This window comes from Numida meleagris, chromosome 3 (assembly GCF_002078875.1).
Source record: "Numida meleagris isolate 19003 breed g44 Domestic line chromosome 3, NumMel1.0, whole genome shotgun sequence".
Classification (NCBI taxonomy): Eukaryota; Metazoa; Chordata; class Aves; order Galliformes; family Numididae; genus Numida; species Numida meleagris.
Window position 1 is genome coordinate 75,607,997 of NC_034411.1, and position 14,963 is coordinate 75,622,959.

At 43.0% G+C, this 14,963-nt stretch overlaps 1 protein-coding gene across 13 annotated transcripts in view; it reads right to left on the bottom strand.

Moving 5' to 3' along the window:
* ANKRD6 (ankyrin repeat domain 6) overlaps positions 1–14,963 on the bottom strand; it is a 108,510-nt gene that overhangs the window by 12,000 nt on the left and 81,547 nt on the right. For all 13 annotated transcript variants that reach the window (XM_021392341.1, XM_021392334.1, XM_021392333.1 and 10 more), the window contains 5 exons: positions 12,078–12,176; positions 3,839–3,937; positions 3,065–3,163; positions 875–973; positions 238–336 (listed from right to left, as the gene is read on the bottom strand). In XM_021392341.1, the coding sequence (XP_021248016.1) occupies positions 238–336; positions 875–973; positions 3,065–3,163; positions 3,839–3,937; positions 12,078–12,176 (495 nt within the window). The remainder of the gene's footprint in view (positions 1–237; positions 337–874; positions 974–3,064; positions 3,164–3,838; positions 3,938–12,077; positions 12,177–14,963) is intronic.

The window sequence follows — 14,963 nt, forward strand, 5'->3', positions numbered from 1 at the left end:
CTTTCTGCACCAACACACCTTTGCAGAACCTTATAAATAGGAAATGCTTGAACGTAAAGATGCAAATGTGATGGCAAAATAATACACCATTATTTTCAAGCTACTGTTGGAAGCTCAGGCATGGGGCAGCACAGTGAAACGCACACAGAGAGGTGCAACTACTGGGCAGGAATCCCTCTTTCCAGCAAGGAGCCATATGCAAAGGGCACAGTGTGGCAATGATGTTCATGCACTGACCTGGTTCTTTTCATGGACAGAACAGAAAGCACTGAGCAGCACCCTAACGATGGGCAAGTGATTGTAACGAGCAGCCACGTGCAGACAGGTATCTCCTGCCTGCAAACAGAAACAAAGCGCTGAGAATGTCACTGCAGAACGAAAGCTTGTGCTTGTCATGGTGCTCAGGGAAGAAATAAACCCGTTAAATCAAAAAGGAGCAAACGCCACACACCTCCACCAAGCAGCAGTGCTGTCTTCTCTTCAGCACAAAGCACAAAGGTGGGAAGGTTTAACAATAGCTGGGGAACAGAGGGTGCGGGCACCAATTCTTTATCTATCTGATGGGAAATGATGGAATTATAAAGCCCTGCACTCACCCTCTTACACAGGATCTGCTCTCATGCACCCCGAACCAGTGTGATTTGGAAACGCCACCCAGTGTCACACACAATGAGGAACGTGGGTACTGGGGCTGGAGCTGAGCCCCAGAGGGGCTCCCACAGCTGGGAGCAGAGAGAGCCCCATGCACTCCTCTGCCACCATGCTGCTATTCAGTGGGAACATAACCGCCTGGCTTCCACGTGGAGGGCTCTGTTCCTTCGTCATGTCAAATTCCTTACAAAATAGGCTGAAAGCTCTCTGAAACTGGACTCACATTATTCTTGAGATCTGCTCGAGATCCTCCGAGAAGTAAGACACGAGTGCTCTGCGAATGGCTGTTCTGGCAGGCCAGGTGCAGAGGTGTGTTACCTGCCTTGGAGAAACACAGGGAAATATAAAAGCCGTGTTCAGAAACTAGACAGGAAACTTCACAAAGTGAAACCTTGGCAGTATCCCCACAAGAACATCCCCCAGAGGTGGGCAACTCACTTTTGGCCAAAGCTGTGAGCTGAACAAACCTGGAAACTGAAACACCCCCTTTGTCGTGGAAATGATTTACTGGGCCACAGTAAAACCAGAAATTGGACAATGTAACACTGTCTGCATTGCTCAGGTCTGTCTGCAGAAAGCAAAGAATCTAGAAACATCTGGTTAATTAGGTTTTGCTGGCCTGAAAATGTTTGGGGTTTTTTGGCTCTTGGGAGCCAGAAATGCAATCAGGCCAGGTAGAGAGGTTCTGCTTACTCATGTGACTGCCTCTTCACCTCCATTATCTCCTTTAATCTGTCCCCCATGCTTTCAAGACACTGATCAAAGCTACAAGGTTTGAATTACAAAAGGTCAACTCTCAGCACAGTGTGTACGAGTGTGTACGTAAAAGACTTCCCCAGGCAATCCCAGGAGAAATTAACCAGGAGTTACAGAAAACACACAGTGAAATTCTCCAGTGCGTTGCGCCTTAGCAGGGCCTGGCAAATCCAGAAGCCCACTTCTGTCTGTCCCACCACCAAGGTGGTGAGAGGCATTCAGTCAAAGCCCCCCAGATAAGCCAAGGGGCCTCAGGGTGCTCCTCCACGTGTCACTTTGCTCTGGCTGCCAGAAAAGCTGTCAGGAAGACTATGCCTTGTCGTCATGGGCACTAGGAATTGAGAGACCAGAGAAACTGTTTTGGGATTAAGGAGAATTAAGCTCTTCGTATTTCTTGAAATCAGAAGGAGTGAAAGTAAATGCGTGTGTGCAAGCACACACAAGCCCCTCATTTTTCAGTAGCTCCTGAATGGGTCCTGTCCATTAAAAAGCACTCGAGTGATCAATTGCAAAAGGAGAGGTTTATCACGAAAGAGCAGCGCAGGAAGGGCTCACACAGTGTTAAAGGCTGCCAGCCGTATCTCAGACACTCGCACTGCTGAGCTATTCTGTGCGCGTGCTTTTTAGGAGAAGTTCTCCAAGCAGATGACTTATGCTGTATTATAAACTACATTTCCTAATACCCTGAGGCATCCAAGCGTGCAGGATAACAAGACTTGCCTCTTAAGCCCACACCTTTGTACATAAATATACAAAGAGGCAAGCACACCTAGGGGTAGGAGCGTAATGGTTCAGTAGCCTACAAAGTCAGGTACTAGCATCTGTTACATGTAAGCATGGGAAGCTGTCTGAAGTACCTTTGATAGAAATTTAGATGAACACCACAGGGAAAAAAATAATTACAGAAAATTAAAATTAGAAATTGGACCAATGTAAAAGAAGGAGCACACACAAAGATGATGTAAGTACAAACCACAACAGCCGTAACTGTACAAATGTATGCTTACATACTGCGCATACAGAAACACAGAGAACTGTGCTGATCTTAAGACTTTCACCACCCGTCTCACTTCTCTCCTTTCTTCCCTAACACTTCCAGTTGTAATTTTAGCTTGCATTTACCTAAATACTCTCACACTTGCCCGTAGAATGCGCAGAGACCCCACTGACACCCCAAAGCCCTCTTACCTACAGCAAAGGACACGGTGCCACCCATGCAACCCAACCCACTCATTGGCACAGCAGTCTGAGCCCTAACTCAGCTCCTACCATTGGCTGCTACTGCCATTTCCTGAATTATTTACGTTTATTTGCTTTTGAACTGGTGAGCTGAAGTCTCCCAGAAACATTACAGATAGTGAGGAATTAAAATGCCTTGCTTTGTTATTCCTTCCTCTAAAGTGTTCTCAAGATATTATAAATGGCAAAAGAAGGATAATGTGGGTTCAGCATGAGCTTTTGCTAAGAGTCTATACTAATGTATTAGGAAGAGCTCTCTATGAAAAGATACACTACTTTTTTTTTCCTCTCTGGCTTACATTCATTTGGCTGTTCAATTTCTGCAAGAAAAAAAAAGGGGGTGGGGGGATTCTGAATGCCACACATCAATTAATACAATTCATATTCATTTTAAATCACACCTTGGCACGTGCCTCACCTTGTTCTTGGCAAGGACATTAGCTCCCGCCTTGACGAGGACTTTTGCAGATTGGCTGAACCCATGCCAACAAGCTTCATGAAGAGCAGTATTCCCGTCCTGAGGAGCACACACACAGAGGAGAAGTTCAGTGCACTAAGTCCACATATCAAGTAACACTTCATTCAGACTGTAGCAGCTGCACATGCCACCCCAGCTGACTACTTGAGAAATCAAGCTTTTTCCTTTCCTATTAGCTAATTTACTATTTCATTATTAGCAGAGGCAGATACAAACCAGATTAAAAATAACATTCACAGACATCCTAGGTACTTTTTCCTTTCTGCTCTGTCTTCAGCCTCTTCCTGTCCTCACCTACGTCCCACTCGTCCCAGTGAGCCAAGAATAGCACTGAAGCTTCGGCTGGGAACGTGGAATTAATTACATTTATTTACAAACTACATTTATAGCCTGAGACTCTCAGCTTCTGGGATAATCACAGGAAACTGTGCCGCGTTTTGGGCAGGGCACAGTGTGGTCCTAATTCCTTCATAAATGACAAGAGAACAGACTCTTACATCAAAAATGATCACCTTGCTATCAAAAATAACTAAATCAGTAGCTAATATTAAAAAAAAAATGTATGGCTTGTTTCTTTTTTTAGTACAACTGTCTCAATCACTTTCAAAGTATCAGATACTTATTCAGGAGCATAAACCGTAATTCCCTCTATGAGACCTTAATACTACTGGTTGGCAAGGCTGCCATCCCCCAGGGTTTTGCTGTGCCTGTTACCTTGTCTTGTCTGTCCAAAGCACACCCTTCTTGAATGAGAGATGCTATGACATCGGTGTTCCCTACGACAGCAGCCCGGTGCAATGCTGTCTGATCACCCTGCAAAAAGAAGCAGATTTTTAATCCCCATCATTGCCATCTCATTTTGACTTAAAGCAAACACATTCAACACATACACACAGGCTGCATCTTCAACACATATGCTGTTTAAGTCCAAGCTGCCTTGAAAATAGTCCCCATAAACACCTATCATTAGTTTCCAAGGTTAATGAAGCTACTGTAAGAATCAGAGAGTTACAAAGCAACTGTTTTCAGAAGTTTACAACTCATCACAATCCCATATACTACACTGAAGTCTTCTAAAAATATGCCAGTACTAGAAGGTAGTGAATCTAATGCATTTGGCACTACATACCTAATAATCAACTGCATCTGTGTGGAACTAAAGGGAATTATGGGCTGCCATAACTCATCAGATTGATCCCGCACTACTTACACTAACAGAATGAGGCTCCCCTCATTTAGCTTTGACTGCTCCACCAGCCCTGCTAAGGATAAGGAGCATGAGATGAGGTTGATGTCTTCAGCACCTCTGACGGACTTACCAATTAGTGCTAAGAGCAGAGGTAATTTTGTGATGACGGGCCACAACTGCGAGACCAACTTCTTCCATGCAAGGAATCGTAAGGTCCATATGATTTTCCTGTCCCATTTACTTGCCATGTTGCAGTGATAAGCAAGTTTCCTGCAACAGTTCATTTCCTTTATCGCTATGTTTCCAACAGGCATGATGCTGATGTGGTCACCTCATCTGCCTGCCCGTCTATCTCCCCTTTAACAACTGCTGAGCTTATTGCTGAACTACGGAGCCTAGGATTAACTCTCAACAAGCCTGCCAGAAATGGGAGGCTAGAGAGACCCAAGCTGGTGGTTTTAGCAGGGGAGCTTCAGAGGTCCCTGCACCACTGGGGCTGCTGCTGTACTAGGATGTGGTTCCTCACACACCAGGTGCTACCTCTCACCCTGCCTTGCAACAGGGCCATCTAAGTACTGCTACGGGCATATTGTGAGACAGTGAGAAAAGAGGGGAAACGGGAGGATTTCGGCAGTGCTGTAAGACACCAACCAATGGGATACCACCCCGCAGTGTCCCGACTGCTCTCAAAGTTGTTGCTCGTTGAAGCTGCTTAACACTGGCAATGCAGAAGCACAGCCCTTGAGTCCGGGCAGAAAGACCAGCTTCAGAGCTGCACGTAGCCTTTTTGGGGAAGAATGAACAACAGAAGAGTGGCCCACCCTGCTTCTTCTTACCCAGACAATGTCTACCAAAAAGACATGAAGAGATATGCAATGTATCCTCCAGAGAAAAAAAAAGCTTGCATGTCTGCTACAGGTCTTTATCAGATAATACCAGATTATATTAAAAACTAGAAGGATTTCCTTACTTTCTGTCCCACAGTATTTAAAAACGGGATAATTGGAATCATTTGTTTTCAAAGGCAATTAGCAGCTGACTTAAAAATTGCTCTCAGTGGGGTTTTTATGCTAATGACACCAAAATGGTTATTAGTCCATAAGGGTAAGATGAGCACTGCCAACTACAACCTTTCACTATCCTCTGTAACTTTCACCATCAGTAAATCATTCAATTGGCTCATTGAATGAAACTGATTTTAGAAAATTGCATTGAGGGTGGGATGTGCTTTTTCGTTGTTTGTTCATTTTAATTTGCCACCTGATCTTCATCCTTAGAGGTTGTGTATTCTTACTTTTGCTTTTACCCCTACTAAGGGCAGCAATGTATTTTAAGAGTATTTAAACAAACACAAGAACTGTGCCAACAACTGGGACTTTTAGAAAAAATACAAAGTACATCAGAACTGAAAGCACTGCAAGTTTACTGAGCTTGTGCATTTATTTAAGGATAACCAAAACCTTATGGAAAACCTCCAAAATAAACTCACATGTGCAAGTGTCAGAGAGCTTCCAGAAACTATTCCTGCACAGGAATCTGCTCTCAAACAAACCAGGGAAGAACTTAACATCCCTAATTTAAAACTGTGGGGAGTGCAAAGGCCATTTCATCCACCTACTACAAACTGGGAAGTAATCCGTCAGTTTATCCCACCCACCTGGCACTGCAGCATCAGCAAAGCTACAGAAGGCATTATAGGGAGTAAAACAAGATCACTGAATCACAGAATGGCTTGGGTTGGAAGGGATCTTAAAGCCCATCTAGTCCCAACCCCCTGCTGTGGGCCCGGCTGTCACCCACCAGCTCAGGCTGCCCAGGGACCCACCCAACCTGGCCTTGAACACCTCCAGGGATGGGGCACCCACAGCTTCCCCAGGCAGCCTGTGCCAGGGCCTCACCTTTCTCTGAGTAAAGAATTTTCTCCTAATATTTAACCTAAATCTCCCTTCTTTTAGTTTAAAACCATTCTCCCTTCTCCTATCACTATCAGACTGTGCGAAACGTTGGTCTTCATCTTGTTTCTAAGCTCCCTGTAAATACTGGAAGGCTGCAGTGAAATCTCCCCAGAAATGACACCTGCCATTCTGACAGAGGGAGCTTTGACTTTTTGCTTCTTTGAAGCCTGGAAAATTGATCATGGAGATCAGACTGGGGGCATAAACGGATTGCCTTGGATTTAGCGTGTGCCACTTTAAATCAAGACCACTCTTGTCATTCACCCAGCCCCACAACAGTTATTGCAGCAAGGTCAAAAGACATTAAGCTTTTTGAGGTTTGTGGATATGGCAGCTACTTCTAACAGCATTTCAGTTACATTAAAAAAAAATGCATGCGAGAAAGCACCTTGCCGCTGCATGCACAGGTCTCCTTCAGGGCCAGCTGTGCCTGGGCAGCTCTTCTGAGGATGCAGGGTGGCACTGGGAGTCATACATAGGCTTTGCCCTATGCTGTGTTCTGGTCCCCAGGACCTTGTTCCTGTATCAGGGAGTGTCAGAGGACATCTCAGGTCCTGCCTGTCCTGGGCTGAGACAGTGAAGTTCAGGAAGATGCCCATTTTTTGACAGTTCCCACAATCTCAGCCACCAGGGCAGAGTTCTGTGAACCATTCCCTCACACCTCAGCACATACACACTGACTGCATGCCAGGGAAGCTGAACCAATAGACCATAATTCCCTCTGTGTCATGAGTTATTGAGCAGCCTGGGCATAACTCACGTAACACAGATATAAAGTGATACTGAGTGCATCACTCTGTTTTTAACCTGTCTTTCCTCCACAATAGTAGAGGAGCAAACCACTGCCTGGCCTCTTATGGAGTCAGATGTAAAAGATGAGCTATATTTCTTTTGGAGCGTGCACTTTCAGGCAGTGCAATCACTGACTCATGTATCTTTTTTATTAAATTGCTAAAATAACTGTCTCGGAAAGTGCTCATCAGAGTTCCGCCTTTAGCAAGGCATTAAGGGACTGGTCTAGACAGCCAAAGGAAAAAAATCACCTGAAAGTGCACATTAGCTGCCCAGACTACTATGCTGTGCACAGTTTATGATTCTATTTGCAAGTGATTTACACCTTAGGAACAGGCTGCAAACCACGAACAATGAGGAGTGATAACTCCAGTGTTACATAGACGTGACCTTGACAGAAACAACAGAAGCGAGCTTGCTTAAACGCAGACACAGGCCGGAAGCCAAAAGGACACTGAGGTGCTTAAGTGAGATGTGGCAGATGTAAGGCACCCAATGTAGATGTAGAGATGCAAAGCACTGGTGTCTCTCAAATCTCCTGCCTTAGCTGCTGCCTAGTCCTGAAAGCAATGAAAACTTGGGCATTTCCACTCAGACTCTGTGGACATCCCAGTTTGCACAGCACCATGAGGCACTGGAGCTCGGATGGAACCCAAGAGGCCTTTGTGCACCCGAAAGTGCTTCCCCTCCAACTCTCAGCATGCTTGCTGGAACCAGTGCCAGAGGTTACAGGACTTGCCTGGCTTGTCTAGCCATGAGAGCACTTCTATATCAAAATTACTCCACCATCAAGAAAAATATCTGTATTCACCGGGCTAGAGAGAGGGAGATGCTGGTGGGAAACCACAAACACGGGTTTGCATTCCTTGGGCAAAGAATGAGGGACTGTACATCCTGAGTACTCCATATACAACAGATCTATTGCATAGAAAGGTCCAAGGATATTTCTGAAGTATGAAACTGTGCTCTTGATAGAGAGCTTAAATGACTGCTTTCAGCAGAGGGCTGCAGGTTGTGAATCCTGAAGAAAGGTACCTATCTACATATTGACCTTCTCCGTGGATTTTGTCATTACCCTTTCCTTTAGCATTTTAGTGTCGGCAAGGGCAGGTAGCGTTAATGATTGCCTTCCAGGCTCTTGACTTTCTTCATTTGATGACTAACTTCAAGCAGTGGATGCAATCGCTGGCACCACACACGTGGGAACTGGACAGTCATCTGTATGGTATCTGAAGCTCACTCCACGGGAAAGAAAATAAAGCAAGCAACTTATAAAAGAGTGTTAGTAATTCTCCCAGCTCTCCTGCTTCCGTCATGATACAAGAACAGCACAGAGGTATTGGAGTCATTATTATAGACACTAATCCCTGAATTCAACGACATCTATTTTACACTAGTTTGCAATACGTGTTACTATTCCCTTTTTCTGATTATGAAAGTATTATAACCACCACATTTTGTATGCCTACACATTCCTTTTCTCCAGAGCATCCTCTAGTTCCATGGACTCCTTTCAAGCTGCCTCCAATGTTAGGCTTTTACTCCTCCCTGTCTTTTCATGTTTTCAGAAATCATCAAACTATTTTGCTACAGAACTGCACCAAAATCAAGAGAAAAAACTCACGCGTTCAATCTCTGATGCAAAAAGCTGAATAGCATTTGCAAAAGACTTAAACTTTGAAATCAAATCATTACATTTACAACTGAAAGCTTAAGACATTCAAAAGTGAAAATATAACCAAGTGTAAAATAGTCTCAGGAACATACAAGCATATTTGAATATTCTGAAGCAGCTGGATACAAAGGCAACTGAATACGCCCCAGTGTTTCCCAGTGCCAGTGTCCTCCTCCTTTGCTGAAGAAAAACAGCCATCACAAATACACAGCAAGAATTTCACTCTGAACGACAAATGATGATACATGATCAGCAGAAGTGATCAAGGCATGAAAAAATAAACATGAATGAAAGAAACTACAGCTTAAATGACAGTAAATGAGACTTAAATGGGAATACAGGAATAAGCCACTTCACATACTTATATTCACCTAGAAATGATTCTGAACCCCGGACTACTCCATTTGAAATTATTTTTCTGCTTCTTAAACTGAAGCTTCCAGAAGAGAAGCTCCAGGGCCTCTTCAGGGTTTTAAAGGTAACTTTTTTTCTCTTGTTAAAACTTTCAGAGAGTGCATACAGGGCAGGAAACTACGCAGAGCACCCAGCGCAAAGCTCGCCATGCAGTCATGCACCTCCAAGAGCTGTCATGCCAGGCTGCCAGTCCAAGATTTCACAGCATGCAGCCACGGAGAAGTGAAGCTCAAGGCAGGATTGATGCACAAATTTCTAACCTCCTTCTCTCTCTCTGATCTTCTAGGTTCCTTTCTAGCCTTTCTCTTCTGGTTTTTCTTATCTTTCTCGTCCTTGATTTCCTTCACAGAGACAACTTTCTCCTTGACTATTTCTGAGGTGTGTGCTGTGTGAATGCTCATTGACCAGTCAGAGATTGCATTGGGATCCCAGTACGAGCTTTCAGTATTGGCAGGGAGAAGGAAAGAATTAGCTCCTGGGGTTGCGTACTCTACAGAGCTGGACTCCGCCGGATTAAATTCATAATAATCCCACTCCAGGCCACTGGAGGTCATTCTTCAACTAATTCTCACGGCTCTTGCTGTGTTTTAAAGAATGTATCTGTAGAACATGAAGTTAGTATTTGAATCTCTCCATAGCATTTAGCAACTTCATAGCTTCTGCTTATCATGTAGCAGATGAAAAGTTAGTACTGGATTTATTAGCTACAGTCAACCCCAAAATGCTGGGAGTTCTCTTCTTTTTAAGAAAAATAAAATACACATCATATTTTCAGAACTTGAAGATTTCTTTCTGTTGCCATATTTCTACAGACAAAAGTCAAATAAGTAATTTAATTTTCAGTGAAATATGATATCATTCACTCTCATGTACAACTTCACCTCTGAACTTAAATATGTATTCCTGAAATGAAATGCAATCATGTTAATCAACATTTGATGATAAAATGCCTTCACTGCCAAATAAGCAAACAGTAAAAGTGATTGAAGGCATAATCGATAGACTGCAATTTAAAAAGAATATCAGCACTTCTGTATGGCATAAATAAAGTGTAAAAATGAATTCTGTAAGGAGAAAACATAGAGAGCCTTCTTTGAAGACCTACGTAAAAGGAAAGCAGAAATAATTAAGTGAATACCTTTCACAAGCAAAAATCCTCACTTGGAGTTCAGTCTTCCTCCTCCTCCGAGACAAGTCCAAACCCACCCTCTAAGATGAAGCAACTATCAGAGCTCTCCTTAGCTTCCAACTAGATGACTCGTACTAAATACTAAGCCAAAAATCAAACTATGTTTTCAGGAAACAGTGTCAAGCACGCACCTATTCTGTTCAGAACAGTCACCACATCAAGGAACCAGATCCAACTGCTGTGAACAAAGCCCCCAAGAAGACCTTGATAGGCAAGTGAAATAAGGTCTTCCTGGAGCTGAATGTTTCTGCAGTGCAAGGCTCTTCACTAAAATGTAACGGTGCTAAGCGCTGATTTACTGTTTTCCTTTATGGTTAATGTATCAGATGAACAGCTTAGAATTTATGGCTAGAGGATTGTACATAAACAAGAAAACAGACTTACTCAAAAAGCAGTTTTCACAGAAACCCAATTTGAGCAAATCAGTGGAAGATCTTGCAGTCCTAGAGCAGCAACTTGTGTTTCTCAGGAACACTGACTGTATTTGTAAGGTACCTGCAATTTTGTCTTAAATACCTGATGAATCATTTTTACTGGGAGATGTCTAAAAACACACTCAGAACACATATGAGTAAAATGACGCTCCCATTACACTTGCAAATCCGCTCCATTTCACAGACAGGCATAGTGGAAGCACAAAGAATGGAGGAAACAAAGTTTCTTCCTAGAAATAAAAATTCCCCAGTACAAAGTTGGCTGTAAAGCTGCATGCTTGCCAGACACGGACTGCTCACATCTCATGGGGAAGCAATTACTCAGGCGGAGAAGGAAACCAGTCTTCCAGTTTCTACAGACATTTGAGACCCTCTGGATGCAAACGAATGCCTAAATGGATTTTCAAAAGGCACCTAGACGTTTCCTGTGTCTTTTTAATATTGTACAGGTGTCTCTATGACCCACCTTTGGATCTCTAAGTCCCTTGTAAAATCTACACCTTCTTTACTACAGAGGAAAACAAAGCAAAACTTCCTCAAATTTGGCCAGTGTACAATCAGAAGTCAGCAACAGATCTGGGGGAAATCATGGTTATTAAACTACATTTTTGTTCATCCGAGTAAAGTAACTAAAACCTTGTTATACACCACTCCAACAAGCCTTAAAGCCTGGAACAAAATTAGATCTCTTTTTATGGAAAACCATCAAGTTCCAATAAATTACATATTTTACTGAATGACAACAAACTACCATTTGCTAAACTCAAATCTGGTTGCATTGTGCTGATGCTTCACCACACAACAGCCTGACAGATGCGACCGCCCTACATCAACCACGGCAGTCAATGGAGTGATTCTCTAGGAAGTTGTCCAATACACTGAGTCATGGGTCTACACAAAAGCATCTCCCACTTCAGGCAAACATCACAACAAACACGTCCCCTACCAGATGTCCTCCAGCGGTCTCCCACATGGTGCAAGCAGCTCTTACTTAATCCCTGTACTGAACAGCAGACAGTGGCTCTCAAGCTGCTCGCACCAGCCTGGCACAACCCGAGTTCTCAGAGCTCTGCAGCTGGAGCACAAGGAGCAAGCACCTCATTGAAAAACACCACATTTTACTTTGTCTCCCATGCAACTTTGCATCTCCAAATTAGAGGCTGCAACTCCAAATTAGAAAATACAGAGACAGATTTTGTATTCTTTTAATCCTACTTCAAAGTGAAGGCCTTGCATTTGCAAGATTACTGATGGAACAACAGCCTTTTCCCCTCCACCTCAAGCAGAGAGGTTGTATCTACTTACGTCATCCTGAATATCCAGGTCACAACCTGCTTTCAACAAAATCTGGACAACATGGAGATGACCCTTGTGGGCAGCAAGATGCAGGGGGGTCCGGCCATGCTGTGAATGAGAAGAAAATACCAACAAATCAAGGTGAATTTCTATGCATAAAAGTTGACCAGAATTGTATCCGCTTTTTCTCCTTCTTCTGTGTATCTCTCTATTTGAAGCAAGCCTGTGATAGCAACAGTTGACAGACATCAGTGTATGAAAGGCTGAAAACTCCTTCTCCGTGTTCTGCAACATATCACTTTATCCTGATGGCAATCTACAAAAGGGATATTCTACTCATGTAAGGATATTCTCATGTAAGGACATTTCCTTACAAACTCAGGTCCAGCTTTGTGTCCTTGCATAAAGAGACTTCATGACCCTTTTAATGTTGTCCCTCTGGAGCACAGACTAGTCAACCATTTCTAACTCCACTCAGTACAACAAAGTAGCCATAACAGGCAAATTCATAGAGGGTAATGAGTACCACCTTTGCAATAGAAACAAGAATTACTGGACTGTTGTGTACAACTTGCTCCCCTTAAAAGAAATGCAAGATTTATAGTTTCTCCAGGTGACTTAATGTATTGGACAGTCAACCTCATTTTGCCAAAGGTCTGCTAAGTGTTTTTAGACAACACTTATTTTTAAACATTACCAATCTCTAAGCCGTGTAAAAATGGAATTTAAAATATGCAGAAGAAAATCAGTCTGTAGTGTAATCAAGGACAATTCCCAAATGAACAGAGCAACTGATGATATATAGTTTAAGAAGAAAATAAAAAAGACAGAAATTTGACAGTAAAATCACATTTTTAAAAAGTAAATCCCCAACAAATGGCTTAGTAAAATTCTAAGTGAAACGACAAGAGAAAAAGAATATTTACATGTAACTGAGCTATGTTTGATCTTCCTTTGGTAGAAATAAAAAGTGAAACATTTCAGGAAAAGAGAAATAGGCTTCTCCTAGAAGAGGCAAAAGAATCTATGTTGAAAGAGGTTCAAAGAGTGAAGAGATCATAAGAGAGTGTCTTATACAACACAGGAGACCTAGAACAAGTGATTCCCTAGAATTCTAACCCATATAAACCTCTAAAAGAAGATTCAGAAGGGGAGAGTCAAGAATTAACTTCTGCCCTACGAAGCGTATATGCATGTATATGCATGTGCATCTGTGTGCATCTCTTCAGTACACCTCAAAGCATCACCTTACAAACTGTTAAGCAGGAACAATTCTGAACCTGTTCATTGCACATTTTATTTCAGTGCAATTAAGTAAACGTCCTATCATTGCTAAGATGACTGATGATTTTCACAAAGAACAACAATTTTCTACATCAGGCATTTGAGGAGATGAAGAAGAGTTAAACTACTCTTCATCTGTACGCCTATTTCTTTGTCACAGCTGCTGCCAGTGTCAATTTTTCGACCCAAGGACTAACCCTACAAGAGAAAATAAACTGTCCTACTATATCAGCTATAGAAGAAGCAAACACCTCAAGAGCTGAGTAGGGGCCTTAAATGAACAGAAGACAACCATTAACTCTCCTCTGAGATTTTACAGAACTTCCGAGCTGAAAGCTATTCCCAATAAAAAAAAAAAAAACAACACGTTCAGGACAGCACTGTTTACACATAGGAATTCCCATCCCTGCCTATCTGGTAATGTCTTCAGAACTCAGTCTCTTCAGAACAAAGTAGCACTGAAACCCATAATAATGCTGGAGACAAAATGTCTGTGTCAGTAGCTAACAGTGGTGTGGTGCTTTGAAAATGTTAAATGTTGATTAATTACACCATGATTGATCTGAAGGGCCAGATCTAAGGGAAAAGCCCACACCCACTGTGGAACTCAGGTCTCTCAAAGCAAGTATTTTCTCCTGTTCTCTTTCAGAAGTAGGAGGCAACAACTCTTTCCCGCATGGGAAGCTTTCCTCCCAGCATCTCCCAAGGCGTGGGAAGGGCTTGCTTCCTGCTGTCCCCACCAGCTCCTCTGTCGATTGAGTGGCAACAGCCTGCTGGTTGTTGCTTCTTGCTGGCATCCTCACCTCGATCTTTATGGGTCCCTTCCAACTCAGGATATTCAATGGTTCTAGACACACGTTGATCAGCAATGTCCCCCCAGCAAAGGGCTACCCCAGCCACACGGAGCACATCTCCTACACCAACCTGGAGGACAGCCAGGGTGAAGTCGCAGTTTCAGGTAACTCAATGGCAGGAGGCATAAAAGTCTCTAGGCAACGTGAAAAAAAGAAAAAGAAAAAGAACCAGAAGCCGAGTTGTCAAGCCATTCCAGCTATGAACAACACATTTGGATTATGGAAATATGCTCCAGCATGTTCAGGTTTATAGGTTCTGAATTTCTGCATTACTTAATTGTAATAAATAAATCACTTAACCAGGATGTCTCACTTCCCAGTGGGTTACTAATGTATTGCGAAAACAGCTTATTGTTAACTGTGCATGGAGCAGAAAAAGTCCCAAATAAACCCAAGCTGAAGCCAGTTCATGTGCTGTGAAATGAGGGCAGCATCAACCACATGGATATATTCCAATGGGGAATTTTCTGATAAGATAACCATCTCTAAACACTGGCAAAGAAGCAGAGGTGCAGCCAAAGGTACTTTGTTAAAAATAAACTACGAAAGAAGAGTATGAGTTTATTTTTAATACACGTTTTCCTTACCTAACATACCTCTGTAGACAAGCACCTCATAATGTGTGCGGAGGAAAAGGGAGAGCCTCTGAGGGGCACACATCCAAGCCACGTGTTTCACAAAAAAAAGGTTGCAAAACACAGCAGATCTAGATCTCAGGGGGCACATCACCTTCACCTGCCAATTCAGTGCCTTAAGG